Source organism: Schistocerca americana, chromosome 4 (assembly GCF_021461395.2).
Source record: "Schistocerca americana isolate TAMUIC-IGC-003095 chromosome 4, iqSchAmer2.1, whole genome shotgun sequence".
Classification (NCBI taxonomy): Eukaryota; Metazoa; Arthropoda; class Insecta; order Orthoptera; family Acrididae; genus Schistocerca; species Schistocerca americana.
In genome coordinates this window covers 140,276,187-140,297,286 of record NC_060122.1, presented here as the reverse complement: position 1 = coordinate 140,297,286, position 21,100 = coordinate 140,276,187, and the positions used below count along the sequence as shown (strand labels likewise).

General features: G+C 45.1%; 2 protein-coding genes across 3 annotated transcripts in view; one reads left to right on the top strand and one right to left on the bottom strand.

Moving 5' to 3' along the window:
* The window catches only part of LOC124612437 (alpha-1,3-mannosyl-glycoprotein 4-beta-N-acetylglucosaminyltransferase A), a 787,568-nt gene extending 781,249 nt beyond the window's left edge, over positions 1-6,319 (bottom strand). The window contains exon 1 of one of the 2 annotated variants that reach the window (XM_047140646.1): positions 6,162-6,319. The gene's annotated coding sequence lies outside the window, so the exon portion shown is untranslated. The remainder of the gene's footprint in view (positions 1-6,161) is intronic. The other variant, XM_047140647.1, reaches the window with a different exon arrangement.
* Positions 6,320-6,389: 70 nt separating this feature from the next.
* Positions 6,390-21,100, top strand: part of LOC124612438 (U6 snRNA-associated Sm-like protein LSm1) — a 64,094-nt gene continuing 49,383 nt past the window's right edge. Inside the window, exon 1 of the mRNA XM_047140648.1 lies at positions 6,390-6,632. Within this exon, the coding sequence (XP_046996604.1) occupies positions 6,569-6,632 (64 nt within the window). The 5' untranslated portion in view covers positions 6,390-6,568. The remainder of the gene's footprint in view (positions 6,633-21,100) is intronic.

Below are 21,100 nucleotides of genomic sequence, written 5' to 3'. Positions count from 1 at the left end.
AGTTTTCCACAAATTTCACGAAGTTTGTTGCACGAAATCATTACCGAAAAGCTCGGTTACCACAAGTTTTGTGCAAGATGGATACCAAAAATCTTGACAGAGATTCATAAAAATCAGCGAATGGCTGCAGCGTTAACGTTTTTGGACGCTTACGAGAAAGATGGCGACTCATTACTCGATCGCATCGTTACGAGTGACAAAACATGGGTTAAGCATGTGAATTGCGAGACAAAATTGCAGTCAATGCAGAGGGGGCACACAAATTCCCCCCAAAAACCCAAGAAATGCATGCAGACAATGTCGGCAAGGAAGGTGATGGCGACTGTCTTTTGGGACAGAAAAGGTGTGATTTTTGTGGATTTCCTGGAAAGAGGCACTACAATAAACTCTCAAAGGTATTTCCAAACTCTGCACAACCTCAGAAGAGCAATACAAAACAAGCGCAGGGGAAAGTTGGGCTCAAACATCTTGCTGATTCACGACAACGCCCGGGCCCACACGGCAAATGCCACTCGTGAAGTTCTCGAATCTTTTAAGTGGGAGTTGTTTCCTCATCCGCCGTACAGTCCCGACGTGGCACCGAGCGACTTCCACTTATTCCCAGCAATGAAGAAGTGGTTGGCTATGCAGCGTTTTGATGACGACGCACAGCTTCAAGAAGAGGTAACCACGTGGTTGAAGGCGCAGGCGGCCGAATTTTACGACGAAGGAATTTCCAAGCTCGTCCATTGCCACGATAAGTGCCTTTATTTAAATGGCAACTATGTAGAAAAGTAGTATTTAAGTGTGGCTTCCATCTGTATATAATTAAAAAAATTCCAATACTTTATATATTTTTAATTCCAAAACGTAATGTACTTTGTGGATAGCCCTCGTATAATGCAGACCAATAAGCAGCGGTTGTTTGGGGGGGGGGGGGGGCTACGTACGATGGAAAAGCGGAGATGAAGGGTGCCAAATGAAGAGTCGCTCGTGTAGAAATATTCTCTCGAGCCGGCACTGCATGCGCCATACATGACACGGGTGAATGAATGCTGTGGAGATGTGCATTGGCGAACAGACGTGCAGCTGTTGAGCAACTGACGGCCCAGATGAACCAAGCGGCTACGACCAGTGCCTCCTCAACAACTGTTCAGCGAACGTTGGTGCGTATGGGGCTCCGCAGGCGGCTGGTTCATGCAACCATGCTGACTGCTATTCATCGGCGACAAAAGCTGGAATTTGCACGCCAGTGGCGCAACTGGCGTACACCGAGCGGCCACAGGTTGCCTTCTCAGATGAACCACGTTTTATGCTCCACCGGTTAGACGGCTGCGGACGTGCACGGCGTGAAACGTCTGAGAGCAAACACCCTGCAAAAATCGTCCGAACGGTCGAGACCGGAGGAGGGAGAGTTATGGTCTGGGCAATGTTATCATGGCATTCCCTGGGTGATCTCGTCATTCTGGAAGGCACAAATGATCAACACAAGTATGCATTATCGTTGGGGACATCTTCATCCCTACATGCAGTTTGTTTTTCCCGCGGCACGATGGCATCTACCAGCAGGGCAATGCAAAGTGTCATGCGGCTCGCAGTGTACGTGCGTGGTTCAAAGAGCACAAGCATGACTTTATCGTACTCTGCTGCCCACAAACTCCCCGATTTAAGTCCAATCGAGACTCTGTGGGATTACCTCGATCGCACCACGTATCCTCAACCGAGAAATACAGGGCAGCTGACCACAGCAATGGAGTCGGCATGGCTCCACAGCCCTGTAGGTACCTTCCAGAACGTGACTGGCACTCTGCCTGCACGTCTCGCAGCGGTCCGCGGTGCAAAAGTGATTAAAAAAAAAATGGTTCAAATGGCTCTCAGCACTACGGGACTTAACTTCTGAGGTCATCAGTCCCCTAGAACTTAGAACTACTTAAACCTAACTAACCTAAGGACACCACACACATCCATGCCCAAGGCAGGATTCGAACCTGCGACCGTAGCGGTCGCGCGGTTCCAGACTGTAGCGCCTAGAACCGCTCGGCCACATCGGCCTGCAAAATGTGTGCCGGCCGAAGTGGCCGTGCGGTTAGAGGCGCTGCAGTCTGGAACCGCAAGACCGCTACGGTCGCAGGTTCGAATCCTACCTCGGGCATGGATGTTTGTGATGTCCTTAGGTTAGTTAGGTTTAACTAGTTCTAAGTTCTAGGGGACTAATGACCTCAGCAGTTGAGTCCCATAGTGCTCAGAGCCATTTGAACCATTTTTTTTTTTTTTTTTTGCAAAATGTGATTCAGGCTTTTGACAAGTGGTCCCATTGATGTGACTGGATAGTGTGTATACGGAACCCTAGTTCAGGACGCAGTGAACAAACAGACCAAATACCCTTAGGCTCATCCTCGCTTTTTAACAGCTATATTACGCACAAAAAACTGATTATGCCCTTAAAAAAGCCAAAAACATCTACAAAAGTGTAATAAACATTTAACACCAAGTTTTAAACGACGGACTTCATATAAAGACCCAGAAAACTTTCGCCAAACCCACAATGTTTCGCATACTATGGACTACGAGCTAGACAAAAATGTGTATTAATGTTTTAGAAAACATTTCTTACCTTTCAGAGATTCTGCTCAAAGGCTTTGCTGCGGTTGAAACATAACGTCTGCTGTACAACAGATTCACGATCTTATGGTGACTAGTCCAACGATCTGCCATTTAGAACTAAGTATCTCCAAATCTCGGGTCAGTATCCAACAATGTCAGGTAGTGCGAATCACAGAGAGGAGATTTGAGAGGGGGGGGGGGGGGAGGGGGCAATTCTGCGAAGGTTTCCCTTTGTCTAGAGTAGAGAGTAGAGTTTAGGATAGCGCGAAAACGCAGCTTTGACGAAGGAGACAATGTAATTTCTCATGAAAGGTGTGGCAATCTAGAATTAGTTGTGCAGCGACTGCTGAGGATATACACTACTGGCCATTAAAATTGCTACACCACAACGATGGCGTGCTACAGACGCGAAATTTAACCGACAGGAAGAAGATGCTGTGATATGCAAATGATTAGCTTTTCAGAGCATTCACACAAGGTTGGCGCCGGTGGTGACACCTACAACGTGCTGACATGAGGAAAGTTTCCAATCGATTTCTCATACACAAACAGCAGTTGACGGGCGTTGCCTGGTGGAACGTCGTTGTGATGCCTCGTGTAAGGAGGAGAAATGCGTACCATCACGTTTCCGACTTTAATAAAGGTCGGATTGTAGCCTATCGCGATTGCGATTTATCGTATCGCGACATTGCTGCTCGCGTTGGTCGAGATCCAATGACTGTTCAGCAGAATATGAAATCGGTGGGTTCAGGAGGGTAATACGGAACGCCGTACTGGATCCCAACGGCCTCGTATCACTAGCAGTCGAGATGATAGGCATCTTATCCGCATGGCTGTAACGGATCGTGCAGCCACGTCTCGATCTCTGAGTCAACAGATGGGGACGTTTGCAAGACAACAACCATCTGCACCAACAGTTCGACGACGTTTGCAGCAGTATGGGCTATCAGCTCGGAGACCAAGGCTGCGGTTACCCTTGACGCTGCATCACAGACAGGAGAGGCTGCGATGGTGTACTCGATGACGAACCTGGGTGCACGAATGGCAAAACGTCATTTTGTCGGATGAATCCAGGTTCTGTTTCAGCATCATGATGGTCGCATCCATGTTAGGCGACATCGTGGTGAACGCACGTTGGAAGCGTATATTTGTCATCGCCATACTGGTATCACCCGGCGTGGTGGTATGGGGTGCCATTGGTTACACGTCTCGGCCACCTCTTGTTCGCATTGACGGCACTTTTAACAGTGGACGTTACATTTCAGATGTGTTACGACACTTGGCCCTACCCTTCATTCGATCCCTGCGAAACCCTACATTTCAGCAGGATAATGGACGACCGCATGTTGCAGGTCCTGTACGGGCCTTTCTGGATACAGAAAATGTTCGACTGCTGCCCTGGCCAGCACATTCTCCAGATCTCTCACCAACTGAAAACGTCTGGTCAATGGTGGCCGAGCAACTGGCTCGTCACAATACGCCAGTCACTACTCTTGATGAACTGTGGCATCGTGTTGAAACTGCATGGGCAGCTGTACTTGTACACCCCATCCAACCTCCGCTTGACTCAATGCCCAGGCGTATCAAGGGCGTTATTACGGCCAGAGGTGGTAGTTCTGGGTACTGATTTCTCAGGATCTATGCACCCAAATTGCGTGAAAATGTAATCACATGTCAGTTTTAGTATAATATATTTGTCCAATGAATACCTGTTTATCATCTGCATTTCTTCTTGGTGTAGCACTTTTAATGGCCAGTAGTGTAGCATTCCTCATTGTCTAAACCCGTAGTTATAGGGAACATGATCAATCATATCTAGTTGTGTATAAGAATTCTCTAATGAATAAAAACTCTGTACTCCAGATTCCAGGAGGTTGGGAGCGAGCGCTAGTATATGTGGCAGGGGAGGGGGGGGGGGGGGGGCGTCCCTCGCCCCTTTTCCACCCCCTTGCAAAGGGTCCATGCAACTCTCTGTGATTTACTGGAAAATTTCCCCAAGAGTGCTTTCCTAGCACTCAAAAGCAGTTTATTGCTATGTATAATATTCTCGATTATAACAAAACATTACAGGAAATGAAAGCGAAATCGTATGGTTCCAAGCCATAAAATACCGGTATGTGATTGTTTTACAGGAAACGTGTCCCAAAAACATAAATTATTCACTGACTGAACAATAGTTTGTTGGATTCCAGGGATGCTCTCTACTCAAAATGTCCATTTTTTGTTATGAAACTGTTTCTGCTATGCAATCCTGAAACGTTCAATTGCGGTGTTGGTGTACTTTACACGGGGGAAAGTACTACCGCCGAATGTGTGCCAGCCGCTGTAAAATTTATTCACTGTACAAATCGTAGTTTTACAACGGGAAAATGGTTCTCGCTTCTACGCCCACTGTAGCGGGAAACTAAGGATTGCATGAACATGGGACAAGCACTGTTGGTACATGGAGGATTAAAAATAGTACTGAATACTCCATAATAAGGACAACATTAAGAAAAAAGAGCACTCTTTGTTTTATCTTTGGTAATACTACCCTAAAAATGATGATTGTACTTCATATTGTGGGGGTAAACCACCCCCAGTCAAAGTTTCTGAAGTTATTGCAATTAGCAATACCACTTAAGATGGCCTGCGCGCTTTCCAGCAGTTATGTCATATGTAGTCATCTGCTACAAAGAAAAAGCGTTGGATTTTTAAGCTATTTTACAACGTTGTTGACAGTACTGGAACATCTTTGAGTGGATCAAAAAGCTCCATGAAGTGCGATGCTAAAGGCTGATGAACATGTATTAAGAAACAGTGCGTGCGAACTTAACACTGAACATGCCGGTGACTAACAGGACGTAGTTCGACCATTCCACTAAAAGTGAAGTACCATCAGAAGCGCTATTTAGTAGGGTATTTTCAGTTGGAAAATGGTAATCCTGAACCCTCAGTGTGGGCCGGAAAAACTTAACTTCGTATAATAAATGCAAAACGCTCACCCCTTTCGAACATAAAATAAAACTATGCACAGGTTGTAAAAATTGAGTTCTTTTAAAGTTTTGTCTTCAAATTATACTAAATTATATGCGAAAGTAATGGTTTTCTCGTTCCTGCCTAGTGCTGATGCCTCTTTTTATTTGGTGCCGTTCCAGGATTAATGAACGAATCACTGCGTGAAGATATTTACGAGATGATCAGCACTCAATAGGAACAGTTTAGACATACTTTGTACGGTGCTAACAGCTATTCTGTCCACAGAGATTTCTTATGAGAGCAAGTGGCAAATGATCAAGAAAATAAACACTAAAAGCTATCTCACCTGTCTTCGTGAATACGTAGGAATAGAATATAGTGCTGCAAATTTAAGAATAAAAAATATGAACAAGAATAACTGGCCTATTCGTTATTCAGTCTCGTACGATAGTGGTCAGCATACATCTATTTGAACGGTAGTTATTTATATGGGAGCAGAAGATAGTTCAGACAGTAACTACAGCTCTAAAGAACTCAAACTCTGAATGATGTATGTTTGGTTATGCATGCCGCTAATGTTGTCACTTGTCACAACAGGTACTTCGTTCTTTCCATCTTACCTGGAGTCATTGCCTCGGCTTCTGAAGATATTTCACATAATTTCAGCTCTATAAGTATTTGATAACTTGTAAAAAATACATATTTCAACCGCACAATTGCAATAGTAACACTACTCAACCTTGTTCACCATTGCTAAGTCAATGAAGAGCGCATTTCAATGGTTGCGCACCATCTATCTACTAAGGTGTGAATTAACTTCATCGACAAATAATGTATCCTTTGCGAAACCTACGTAGCATCTTTGGTTGTATGGTCCATCATTCATAAGTCGTAATGTTTGACTGGTAGTACGTGCGATTTGATTAGAGGGTGACATCAGGTGTTTACTGCATGTTTGTACTGGTTCAACAGCACGCGTACTTATTCCCCACTGCTAATGTGACTGAAATATGAGTGTTTGGATAAAATGATTGAGCCTTCCGAATTACATGTTGCCCCTGGCACCGCTACGCTTATTGAAGAACTTGACAGTAAGTTAACCCACATTCATATATAACGTACAGACACTATAAGGACATTTAAACGCTGCTGCTGCATGTAAAAATAAATCAGCTTTACTTTCGCTGCGGAGCCATCATAATTCCAAAATATTACCTTGAGGAATGTCGGTTGACACTGCACAGTGGTTGTCAAAGATTGTTTTCGTCATTGAACTAGTGTTTGTATATTAAGAAGAAACAAACAAAACGGTTCAGACATCGTTTGCCGCGTATTGCTCACTTTCCCGTCCTATGAAGAAATATTTGCATGACAGCATATTGGAAGTCTTTTAGGTTTTTCTTCCGACAGACATTTCGCTGCGTTACAGCCTTCAGCTGTGTGTCTCCTCGTATGTTCTGCATGCAATATAGTATCATCCACTCACCTTCCGTATGTTATGTTATGTTATCTTGAAGGTTCTTCCTTTGTCATGCTGTCCGCTTACGACCTTACAGCTTTGCTGGATTCAAATGATATCTAGAGCTAGGCCTACTGACTTCGTTCTACAGCCCATATAAGTGGCTGTATTTTCTGTCGACTTCCATTCAGACGTCATTACAATAGCCATTACGACTTCCATCCAGTGTGGGCTACACTGTGATTTGCTCTAGTATTACTGCAAATATTCTAAAGGTTAACTAGTGTAGGCCGAAATTGTGTCTTTGTTTTCCGAGGCCGTTTTCTTGCTATATATTTTGTTGAAACTGAGTGTTAAGCTTTATCGAAATTTACAACCCTAAGCAAAGTGGTACCTAATTTCTCTGTTCTGTAATTTGATGGATTGTAGTGGCCCATTGTATTCTGTTTAAGCAAACATATACCCTTCCTTTATTAAAATCTAATGTTTTTTGTCATAAATTTAGACAAGATATAAAGAGACTACCAATTTGCTTCCTTTGTTGTAAAGTAGAATGTTTGAAGTATTGATTTAAGTTTTGGAAAATTTTCACCCTTTGCAGACATGCTGTAACAAATTTGTAAGGTGATTTTGTATTATTTTTCCCTTAGATTTCTATTGAAACACCATCTCCAAGCACCTTTCTTTTGTTAATGCATCCAGTGTGTGTGTGTATACCTCATTAGGCATTGCAGAACTGGAGTGTGATTCTTTTTATTAATAACTGTGTTTGTGATTTCTCTCGCGAACTGTGCAAATATTCAAAGAAATGTTCGAATCCATGTGCAGTTTTCTCTGTTGAAATTCCTGGCAGATTAAGACTGTGTGCCGGATCGAGACCTGAACCTTTGCCTTTTGTGGGCAAGAGCTCTACCAGCTGGTCTATCACAAACTGTTCTGACAGCTGTACTCCCCTCAGTACGTCGTCTCCTACCTTCCAAACTTCACAGGTGTTCTCCTCCACATAAAGAGAACTACTTTGAAATTTGGAAGGTAGGAGACAAGGTGGTGGAAGTAGAGATGTGATTACAGGTCATGAGTTAGCCATGGGTAGCTCAGTTGGTAAAGCAGTTGTCCACAAAAGGCAAAGATCGCGAGTTTGAATCTTGGTCTGCCATACAGTTTTAATCAGCCAGGAAGTCTCATATCAGCACACACTCTGCTACAGAGTGAAAATTTCATCCTGGAATTTTCTGTTGTTTTTTTCTTTCAGATATGACATGCTGCAATAGATTTTACCTTTGCCTTCTTCACATGTGCAATATATTCTACTGTTTTCACGTTGTGTCTATATAATTTTCATTTTCCAACATGGTGAATGTCTTGCTCAGTTTGATGTGGTAAAACTCCCAATTTTTAAATAAATTTTTGAAATCTATTACTAATTTCTTGTCTTTAACTACTGTTTGTTTCTATGTTTGTAACTGTTATCACTCAGGACATGGCTAATAGATGATAGTATAAATTCAGAAGTGGTTTAAGACAGTTATTTCCCATATAGAGTATGTTAGAGAAAATACAGACAGTTTATTCTTAAATCACTCAAGTTTCTTCCAAATCCACATCCTATGTGTTTACTTTTAAAGATATGCCTACATTTTAAGGACATGGACATTCATCTCAGCAAATTGTATCAATCTGTGACTTTTTACATTCTATAGTGGGCTATCTTACCAGTTTTTCCAATGAAGAATTGGTCTTCATTTTCTGTGCTACTATTGCATTAAAATCCACAGTTATAGTTTTGTAGTGTGTTTAAATATAATTTACCAGGATCTTCAAGTCTTCCTAGAGGTCAGTTATCTCTCTGTCAAAGTAAGACCCTGATGATGTGTAGACCTGAATGATTTCTATGGTGTACGGTTTCTTTATTTTTATGTCTTTTTATTTTATCAAAACTGGGAGTCCAGGCTGATGATGAAGGCCTTCTCTCCTTCACCTGGTCTCTACACTGGGTATACTGTTTTGCCATTAACCCTATCAGTTGGAGTCAGTCTAAAACCAGTACTGAAATCAGTCTGACTCAGTTTATTCTTCAGATCTCTGTAACCCACCTGCATTTGCAAAATCACCCACTGTTAACTTTCTAGAATATCCTGTCCTTGAACCTTCTCAAATTGTCCCCCTTCCTCAAATCCCTTAACCTGGAAACTACTCTCTCACCTGCAGGAAGAACCTCCATCCATCACCTAAAAACTGATCCTGATGTTACAATCCTACTTGCTGACAAAGGTTGTACCACTGTAATTATGTACCACGGGTGTTACCTATTGGGGGGACTCTGCCATCTGTCAGATACATCCACTTAAAAGTCCAGCCACAGTGACTCCATTCCAGAAATCCAGCAATGCAAAATGAACTGCCTTTCTTTGAACTTTCTATCTGGCTACATATCCCATATGATGCTGTAGTACTCCAGAAAAGGATGGACAAGTGTAGTGTAGGCAGTCTCTTTAATAGCTCAGTTGCATCTTGTAAGTGTTCTGCCAATAGAATTCATTCATTGGTTCACCTTTCCCACAACATTTTTGCATGTGATCGTGCCAATGCGCTCATTATTGTAATACTAGGTGTTTAGTCGAATTGACAGCACTTAGATTTATGTGATTTATCGTGTAGCTGAAATTTAACGGATTCCTTTTGGTTTTCATGTGGATGACTTCTCCTTTTTTAGAGTCAGTCACCACTTTTTGCACCATACATATATTTTGTCCAAACTGCCTCCACCACTGTCACCAGCCCCTTGCCTCATGGCTCGTATCCCTGCAGTAGATGTAGCTGGAGGACCTGTCCCATACATCCTCTCACTACCACCTACTCCAGTCCTGTCAGTCTTCTCCTACCCTGTCAAAGGCTAGGCCACCTGTGAAAGCAACCATGTGATCTACCAGATAAGCTGCAACCAGTGTGCCACATTATATATGGTTACGGCAAGTAACAAGCTGTTTGTTTGCATGAATTGCCACTGCCAAATTGTGTCCAAGAGACCACCAAGTTGCTGAACATGCCACCCAACATGATATGCTTCACTTTAATGACTGCTTCACAGCCTGTGCCATCTGGATTCTTTCACAAGCACTAGGATATTCTGAATTTGTCGTGCAACATTTCTTTCATTCTCGTAACACTATGTGGCCTCAGCCTTTGCTAGTTCCTGTCCTCCACCTGCTTATCCCCTTCTCTGCTCCCACTCAAAATTTCTTCCATACTCCACCACACATACATAATCCTTTCCCCTTTTCTCACGCTCACAGCCCCCCTTCTCTCCATCTTCACCCCCACCCCCTCTCCCAGCACACCCTTCCAATGCTGCACCTAGTGGTCCTGCCTCTGACTATTCCTGCTGCTCTTCGTTGTAGACGTTCAGTACACTCTGTTACTCCTACGTGGTATGGATCCAGCACACTTGAGCAATATTCTAGAATGAGTCGCTCTAGAATGAGTCGCAGAAATGTTTTGTAAACTTTGTAGACTGTTTATTATGAATAATAGCCAGCTACACTGCTATGTAAATTGTTTTATCATTCACGATGAGCCCATTTCGGCAAATTGCCATCGTCAGGTGCTCTGTAAATACATAAGTAAGCGATGGTCTTAATATGAATGAAATAAAATATAAACAGTTTACATAACAGTGTAGCTGGTTATTATTCATAATAATCACATCATTAAGACATATTTTGCACTGTGGGCCCCAAAGAATGAAAGTTTGTAGACTGATAGAATTTGCTTACTATCCTATCAGTTAACTGAAGTCTGCTGCCTGCTTTATTGATGACTGAGCCAATGTAATTGTTGCATGTCTTACCTTTACAAATTGTTACACCGGGTTGTTTTTATGAGTCAACTGATTCCAATTACAGGCCGTTTGTGCTGTAGGCTTATGATACATTTTTTTCCATTTTGTGATGTGCACAATTTTGGGTTAGCAGAAGCATCTGATTCCACCCGTCTGCTTTGACCCATGACGTAAGGATGTTGTGGTGTGTGACGTCATTATGGCGTGGAGTTTGAGTTGGTTGTTTTTGTAGATGTCATCTTGTTGTGTTTGATGGCGCCCTGTGCCCCTGTGTGTGTGTGTGTGTGTGTGTGTGTGTGTGTGTGTGTTTGAGATCGCTGACCTACTTTGCAGCGCCAACGTTTGTTGGTGGTAAGTAATTGCTTTTTGGGTCAATTTTTCTCGAGTTGTAATGTTTTGTGTATTTATTGTGTGCTGAATGTGTTTTAATTTATGTAGGGATGTTTGACTTTTGAATTTTTGAGTTATTGTGGTTTTGGTTCTGTTTTTTTGTAGTTGTAGGTGGTGGTTTTTTTGTATCAGTAGTTACGATTGACCTATATAGGTGAAGGGAAATGACCGATTCCAATTTTCGTAGTTTTTGACGTAGGCGTTGGTGTTTTAGTATCTTCAGCTGCAGTTGACCTATGTAGGTTAAGGGAAGTGTCCAATTCCTGTAAATTTTCTAAATTTTTTTTTTCTTTGTTCATCATTTTGTGTGTTTTTGGATCGTGGTGTGTGTGTGTGTGTGTGTGTGTGTGTGTGTGTGTGTGTGTGTGTGTGTGTGTGTGTGTTTTACTGTTATATTTAGCCTGTCCCCTCCCTAAAACCCCCAGTTTCCTGCAGCTGCCCCGTTAGTTTGACTGTATTTTTGGAGGGAGATGTTATTGTCTTATTTTATTTATACGTATTTTCGTATTTGTTGCCGTGAGTATGTAGTGACGTCATAGACACCATATTAGAGACACTTAGAATAGCCATTTCCGCCATATGGATGATGTCATGGGTCAAAGCAGAAGGATGGAATTGGAATCCCAGAGTTTTACACTTTTCAACATTTAAAGCTAGATGGTACTCTTTTTTACTACATCAAAATCTTAAGATCTGAAATTTGTGAAGCTTTTTTTTCCAGGCAGTACTTCAGTATAGATAACTGCATCATCTGCTAATATTGTCTGCCATGTCATTAATATACAACACAAACAGTAAGGGTCTCAATACATTTTCCTGGTCTACATCTGTAAATTAATTTTAATGCAAGATAACATGTTGCATCCTCCATACTGAGGGAGTCTCAAATTTCACTTGTTAACCCTAAGACCTTACTTTTGATAATAGACATAGATGTCGTACTGAGTCAAATACTTTTTGGAAATTGAAAAATACTGCATCCCTCTGATTGCCTTGATCCACGACCTACAAGGTGTCAATTGAGAAAAGTGAGACTGATCTTCTCGGACGCGGTGCTAGTTGGAATGGTGGTCATTCTGTTTTAGACAATTAATTGCATTTGAGTTCAGTATATGTCCTAAGGTTATAGAACACATAGTTGTCAAAGATATTGGATGGTAGTTTTGTCAACCACTTCTGCTGTACTTCTTGTAGACAGTTGTGACCTGAGCTTTATTCTACTAGGGACAGTTGTTTGCTTCAAGAATGTACAGTATATTGTGGTTAAAAGGGAGGCTAACTCAGCCAAAAATTTTGCTTAGAATGTGGTAGGGATTCCATTGGGGCCTGGGGCATTGTTCAGTTTTAGTGATTTTGGCACATCTTATTAGTAGGTTAGAAACATTGAAACTTAGTTGCTCAGATTTATTGGCTAGCTTAGAGATTGTCTCCTCGTATACTAAGGTACCTGTTATTGACACCTTATCATTGATTAACAGTATGTTTGAGGGAGGCACAATAGCATTATTTAAACATGCACTAACCTCCACTTAGTTTTTATTTGATAACCAGTTTTTTGAACAGATTGACAATGCCGTCACATGTAACCTTTTCTCACCCAGAATAGCTAGTTCATTTATGGAGGATATTGAAGAAAAAGAACTCAACTATGCAATTTTAAAACTCTACATCTACACTCTGCAAACCACCGTGAGGATGGCAGAGGGTATGCCCCATTGTACCAGTTATTAGCGTTTCTTTCTGTTCCATTCACGTATGGAGTGCGGGAAAAAGATTGTTTGAATGCCCCTGTGTATGCAGTAATTATTCTAATCTTATCCTTATGATCCTTATGTGAGTGATATGTAGGGGGTGTACTATACCATCAATCATTAAAGCAGATTCTTGATACTTTAACAGACTTTCCTGGGGTAGTTTATGTCTATCTTCAAGAATGTTCTAGTTCAGTTCCTTCAGTATCTCTGTGACTCTCTCCCACAGGTTAAACAATCCTCTTCTCCCTCTCTTTGGAAGTATGTTTTGTGCCTATGCCCGGAGATGGATGCTTATGACTGTAAGACGTGGTTTCTCTTCTTTTCTCTCTATACTGCAAAGTCTCTGTCCTCATTTCATCCTTCTCTTTTTCTTGATTCTTCTCGTAACCTCCTTCTCCGCTGCGGTGTTTGAGACCTCTTCTCTTCTTTTCTTTGTTCCTCCCTTTCTCTTTTTTTTCCTCAGTGAGTGTGTGTCTGAAGGCCAACCCACACGTTCCCATGCGTAGCTGGTGATGGGATAAAACGTAATTTCCCACCCTGGGTAGAAAAGTAGGACACGTATGTACTATGTGGTAAAGGCCAGACCCAGGGAGGGGTGGTTACGCAAGCTGGTACTTTCCGAACATGCCAATTGGTCCCTCCGTCTGTTTCTTGGGAGGTGTGACCTGAGGTGTGAACAATCACCTAAGCCGGAAGTGCCCTCAGAGAGGGTCCTCACTATGAATGAGCACGCCATCGGAGACACCAGTAATCATGAGGGTCACTTTTGCGATGGTTTCCTTTACTTCTACAACTTCTGCCCACAAGAAAAAGTTACTTCTACAACTTCTGCCCACAAGAAAAAGTTACTTCTACAACTTCTGCCCACAAGAAAAAGTTAGATCTGTCTCAGCCACTGTCAGTGCCAAAGTTCCTAGTTGTTTCTCTGTCTGACAAAGGTCATGACTTCTCCTCAGTTAACCCTTTCATTACTCAGAAAGGTGTCGGCACAATTGCGGCCCTGTCAAGTCTTGTTTCCGGTTACAAAATGGCACATTGTTGTTAGAATACCTCCAGGCACAAACAATGCCTCGAACTACACTGCTACACACCTTCCCTGTCCGGGTGTGCGCTCATTATATGTTAAACTCACCTTTCGGGGTAGTTTATACAAGATCACTCGACGGATTATCCAGTAAGGACATTCAAAGTTAACTGTCTGATCAGGGCGTAACGGCTGTACATCACGTGATGAAATTGATTGAAAAAGAATTGGTGCCAACAAGTACTCTGTTCTTGACGTTTGACAGAGTTCAACATCCATCCAACACTAAAGCGGGATACGAGATCATTTCAGTTTGCCCTTACATCCCCAAACCCTTGTGGAATTATTTTAACAGTTTGGTTCCTCCCCCCCTCTTTTAAACCAACCGACCAACCAACCTTAATCCCCAACCCTACGCATTGCTATCGATGTCAGCACCTTAATCATATCAGCCAGTCATGTTCCAATATGGCCAAATGCGTTACATATGCCAGAGATGCCCATGAAGGCCATTGTCCATCTCCATCCCCTTGTTGCATCAACTGTATGGGCAACCATGCTGCTTCCTCTAGAGATTGCCCTATCTTTAAAGATGAACAAATTATGCAGGAAATCCGAGTGAAGGAAAAGGTGTCTACCTTTGCTGCTCAGCAGTAGAAAGCCCACTGTGCTCCCAGCAGGTAAATATGCCCTGTCCTCGCCTCTCCTCGACCTACTGACGAGGTAGCCACACAGACTTGTGATCTCACCTTTAGCGCCACAGTTGTCCGATCGGCCAGCACAAAGATCGCCCATTCAACCTTCCCACTGTCACCCGCTTACTCTAAGGCTCAACCTTTGTCAGCTCCTGCTAAATCACAGGCCCCAAAATCGGATACCCAGACTCCCAAAAATAGAGCCTACTGGCGAAGATTTTTTATGTACCCAGACCTCACAACCATCGACTACTCACTCTTCTCAATGTCCTGCTTCCAAGAAGGTTCATAAGAAACAAAGTTCCTCTCCTTCTCCACTATGGTGTCTCTCGTCTACAGCGCTACCCAGCAGTAGCCGCCCTTGGCCATCTTCAGTGTTGCTGAGACACACTGCTGGTGGCCGATCAACCAGCCAATCACTGGTAGCAGGAGCTGCCCCAGAACAACCTATGGAGCAGGACCTTTTGCTTATGGCTGAATGCCATTCCATGCCATCGGCCACTGGCTCACAGTGGTTGTTGAGTTGATGGCAACTGTGGTGAGAATTTTCTCTTTTCTGTCCACCCTATGTCAATTATCCATTGGAATATCAGCGGAATTCACTCCAGTCTGGATGAAATGTCGATACTCTTACAATCCTACTCCCCGGTTGTCTTCAGTTTTCAGGAAGCAAAGCTGCATCCCCATGTCCCCCTGCGGGATCGCAGGTAAGAATAGGCCCGCGGTATTCCTGCCTGTCTTAAGAGGCGACTAAAAGCAGTCTCTTACATTTTGGCCCTTATGTGATGGTCCCCTGTCGGGTTTGACCTTCATATTTCAAAATTATTCCAAAGAGCGAGCCGATTGGGGAAGGGCACCTTACTTTGTGCATTGTGTCCATCGTGCGTTGAGACCTTTTGCCAGCTTATTCGTCATTGCATTGCAGTCCTGCCCGCTCTCCATCTCTTGGGCATGGATACATTCCTGTGTGCACTTTCCGCCACGCAATGTGCATTGCCACTTTCTGCACTGGCGGCGACCATGAACTATTTGTCACCTAATATCCAGCATGGTAGCCAGTCGGTTGTTGTGGGGCCGCCATGTACCCTGTTGGTTGTAGCCCCCTGACAACACAGGGATGACTCTACCGATACCTGCGCCGTTTACTTCACATGTATGCCAAGGAGTAGATGCCCATCTCCCTTGGGCATCAGGACTCCCAGCAATGGCCATCCTGACAGGTGGCCCTTGCTGAGGCTGGGTGGTGCCTGTGGGGAGGGCCCTTGGTCGGAGTGGGTGGCATCAGGGCGGATGACCCACAGTAAAGTGTGGTACATCATCTCTTGCTGGTGGCCAGCTGCCAGCGGTCTCTAAGTGTTCTCGGGCTCAATTTAACACTCGGAAATACAATCCCAAAACATTCCCCTCCCTGGCCACACCATGGGAGGAGCGTAAGACTCAGGATAGCAGAGACAGTTATTTGCGCCGGTTTCTAGTTTGTACGAGAGCTTATGGGGAGTCTTTCATGTCCACGAAGCCTCAGTTCTTCGTAGAGCATTTAGAGGACAACTTTGGAGAGGTGGAGGGCTTGTCAAAAATGCACCCTGGGTCAGTACTGATAAAAACGGCACCCTGTGCCCAGTCACGAAGGTTACTTGCTTGTGACAAGTTGTGGGATGTTTCCATTATGATCACATTGCATAAGAGTTTAAATATGCTCCAGGGTATTATTTACCATAGGGACCTTCTTTTGCTGTCTGATGACGAGCTGCATGCCAATTTAGAGCGGCGAGGTGTTCATTTCGTCTGACGCATTCATCGGTGTCTGAAGGATAATCATATTGCTACCGGTGCCTTCATCTTGGCCTTCGGGGGGTGATACATTACCCGAGAAGGTGAAGGTGATGGTATACCGCTGTGATATAAAGCCCTACATCTCTCCCCTGATGCGGTGCTTTAAGTGCTGGAAGTTCGGCCATATGTCTTCCCACTGTGCTTCCAGCCTCACATGTCGAGATTGTGGACGCCCACTTGTGGCCCGACTCCCATCTGTGTCAACTGCGGAGAGCATCATTCACCTTGCTCGCAGGACTACAGGATCTTACAGAAAGAGCGAAAAATCATGGAATATAAGACCCTGGACTGAATGACCTATACTGAGGCTAAGAGGAAATATGATCGACTACATCCTGTGCAAATGACATCTTCATATGCTGCTGCTACAACAACCGTGTTAGCCCCATCAATTTGGCGAATTCCAGTCAAATCGCCGAGCCGTATAACTCCACATGCCCATGGGGGGCATTACCCACCCTGTCGCTCCTGCACTGCCTACTTCAGGAGCAACATCCCCACCCCCACCCCACCCATCAGGGACGTCCGTCCCCACTTCTAAGCCGGAGAAGTGTCCAACTTCTTCGGCTCCTATCACTCGCAAGGGGTCCCTTGGGTCCCTCCCTTCCCAGGTTTCCACAAGCGGGAAGGATGGTGCCCAACAGTGGTATCGGTGCCCACAGGCAGCTGGTCGTAGGGCTTCGTGACCCTCCTCCGTCCCGGAGACTGAATTGGTGAAGCCCTCCCAGCCAGTGAAACCCAAGGAGCAGTGAGAGAAGTCCAAGAAAAGTCCTCTAAGACCAAGGAACTTGCAGTGGCACCCCCCCCCCCCCCCCCACCAGCAACCTTCAAGCTCTGCATCTGAGGATGAGGTGGAGATCCTGCAATCTCTAATCGCTTCAGCGATCTCAGGTGACCACCAAGGCACAGTCCTCCACCGTGGAGACCCAGAAGAACAGGGAATGGCAGATTCTGCAGCAGTAATGATGCCGGTGGTGACTGAGTGAACCAACGCATCAATGGCGTCATTGGAAGGAGTCCCAGTCAGCCTTATTCATAGCCCATCTGCAGGGGCGCCCAGAAGAGTGACACTGTGGCAGTGACAGTTTCAGTTTATGTGATCGCTCTAAGCTTGTTGATACCAGTGCTTCCAATTTTAATTGTATATTGCAGAACTGAGGATGGTCACTAAGTGACCGAAAATCGATTTTGCGGATAATAAAACAAAAAAATACGACCAATGCTGTTTCTCCTTCCAATTATATCCAAGTGACAGAAAGATTGGAAAGTGGTCACTGCCGCGCAAGTCGTCGTGCACATTCCATTGGACAGACGGTAAGAGCCTAGGGCTGCATATCGAAAGGTCGATGGCTGAGTAGGTGCCATGTGCCACACTGAAATGTGTGAAGGCACCATCATTTAAAAGGGAAAAGTCAAGCTGTGCCAGTACATGTTCAATGGTGCTGCCTCGGCTTGTTGCCACTGATCCACCCCACAGAGGGTTATGGGCATTGAAGTTTCCCAGTAACAGAAAAGGTGGCGGCAATTGGGATATCAGTGCAGCCAGGACATGCCGTGGGACATCACCATCCAGTGGAAGATACATACTGCAGACAGTAACACCCGAGCAACAACAGCCTCTAAAGGTGTTTGTAGAGGGACAGACTCACTGTAAAGAGAGTGAAGGACGTAGATGCAGTTGCCACTAGATACCCTCTCATAAGCTGCCCCGTTCTTATAACAACCCCCTGCCCCGTTCTTATAATAACCCCATTAGCCACAGAGGGTGGGGGTTCGCATCGCCAGAAACCAAGTTTCCTGAAGACCGATGCAGAGGAAAGGGTGAAGGCTGAGAAGTTGTCGGAGCTCAGCAAGATGGTGGAAAAAACTGCTGCAGTTCCACTGGAGGATGACATTTTCCATGGCCGAGAAAGGCGTGAAGGGACCGAGGAGGCAGATTACATCGCTGGGTCACTTGCTGCCTCCGACTGAGTACCAACAGGAGTGAAATCCATCATGTCTGAGGGACCGGCGAGATCTAGGTCCTCAGCGGACGCCACAATCTCCACCGCACCTCAGACGCAGAGCTTGTAGGTAGCACTGGAGTGGGTGCCACCACAATTTCTTTGGTCTTAGGGTCTTCGATTTCTCACACTGTTCCTTTGGTTGCCCTTGTTGGGAGAGCTTCTTTCATTCAGGCTCTGGAACTGAAGAGGACCGTGAAGCCCTATGACTGGCTACCTGGGGCTTCTTCAGCCCCTGGTGGGTACCTGGTTTGCCACTGGTAGGAACCTGGGAAGGGAGTGAGCCAAGGGATCCCTTCCTAGCGAGAGAAGCCGAAGAAGACTTACCCTTCTCTGGCTTAGAAGTGGGGACTGGTGTCCCCAATGGTTGGGGGGGGGGGGGGGGGGGGGGGAGTGCTGCTCCCGAGGTAGGTGGTGCGGGAGCAACAGGGAGGGAAGTGCCTCCCACCATCAAGGTGGCAGGTGTGGTCCTTCGGCTCTGAGAGCTGGTGCAACGGATGGAGCTGTAATGGGAGTGACAGTGGTGGCATAAGATGACATCATGCGCACGGGATGAAGCCGTTCAAATTTCTGTTTAGCCTCAGTGTAGGCCAGTCAGTCTAGAGTCTTGTATTCCATAATTTTCCATTCCTTCTGTAAAATGTTACAGTCTGGTGAGCAAGGGGATGGTGCTCTCCGCAGTTGACACAGATGGGAGGTGGAGCACATGGAGTATCAGGATGGGATGGATGACCACAATCGTAACATATGAGGCTGGAAGCACAGCAGGAAGACAAATGGCCAAACTTCCAACACTTGAAGCACTGCATCGGAGGAGGGATATATGGCTTGACATCACAGCGGCAGACCATCACCTTCACCTTCTCGGGTAATGTATCACCCTCGAAGGCCAAGATGAAGGCACTGGTGGCAACCTGATTATCCCTCAGACTCTGGTGGACGCGCTGGACGAAATGGACACCTCGTTGCTCTAAGTTGGCACGCAGCTCGTCATCGGACTGTAAAAGAAGGTTCCTGTGGAAGATAATGCCCTCTGCCATATTTAAGCTTTTATGGGTTGTGATGGTAACAGAAACATCCCCCAGCTTCTTACAAATGAGTAATGCCCATACGTCTCGCTGTCATTCATAGCCTTTTGTTTCTCCCATGGCGTGGCCAGGGAGGGGAACGATTTGGCGTCATACATGTTTGCATTCAAGTGAGCCCTCGAATGCTTAGAGACTACTGGTGGTTGGGCACCAGCAGGAGAAGATGTGCTACACTTCATTGCGTGTCATCCACCCTGATGCCACCTACTCTGACCAAGGGCCCTCCCCACGGGTGCCATCAAACCACAGCAATGGCCACCTGGCAGGATGGCCATTGCCAGGAGTCCCAATGCCCCAGGGAGACAGGCATCTACTCCTTGGCATACGTGGGGAGTTAACGGCGCAGTCATCAGTAGAGCGATCCCTGTGTTCTCAGGGGGCTACATCCAACAGGGTACATGGCAGCCACAGTGGACTGGCTACCATGCTGGATATTAGGTGGCATGTGGTCCATGGTCATCGTCAAGCACAGAAAGCAACACTGCACAGTGCATGTCGGAAATCGCACCCAGGAATGTATCCTCGCCCAAGAGATGGAGAGCGAGCGGGACTGCACTGCAGTGACGAATAAGCTGGCTAAAGGTGTCAATGCGCGATGGACACAATGCACCAAGTAAGACGCCCTTCCCCAACTGCCTTGAAATATAGTGGTCAAACCCAAGAGAGGACCATCACATAAGGGCCAAAACGTTTGAGACTCCTTTTAGTCACCTCTTACAACAGGCAGGAATACTGCGGGCCTATTCTTAACCCCGAATCCACAGGGGGTGAGACAAAGTGTAGCCAGAAAGGGAAAGATGTACAGTGACAGCTTGGAAGGAACTGTTAAAGGGGACTGGATGATAATACCATGGACAAGAATCGTAAGTCCACCATGTGCCAGGATGCCATCAACAAGGGGAGATCGAACCAGACAGATTGAAAATGAGGGAAGACAAAGCGATCATGGAGATGTAGGTTGGTTGGTTGGTTGGTTGGTTGGTTGGTTGGTTTGTGGGATTGAAGGGACCAGACTGCTAGTCATTGGTCCCTTTTCCCAAAAACTTCAAACACCCACACAGAATAAAAATGAACAATGGAGACAAGAGACGACACAGGACAAGAAAGACTCAGACAGAGACTAGAGAAAAGGAATTAAAATCACACAGTGTGTGAGAGTGGTTGGCCGACCATAGAGACAAAAAAGGAAAAGCCAACCACCTAGAAACACACTAAAAAACCCAGTCAAAATTCGTAGGCCAAAGGCCAGACTCTACACAAAAAAAATGACAAACACTTAGATGAAGTGATAAAAGCCCCCTGCCTGAACAAAACGCAAAACTAAGCCCGCCATGGCAGTGTCATCTGTTAAAAGGGCAGGGAGCGTATCAGGCAGTGCAAATGTTTGCCTGAGCACAGTTAAAAGGGGACAGGCCAACAAAATGTGGACCATCGTAAAGCCGACCCGCGGCGACATAGAGGCGGGTCCTCACAAC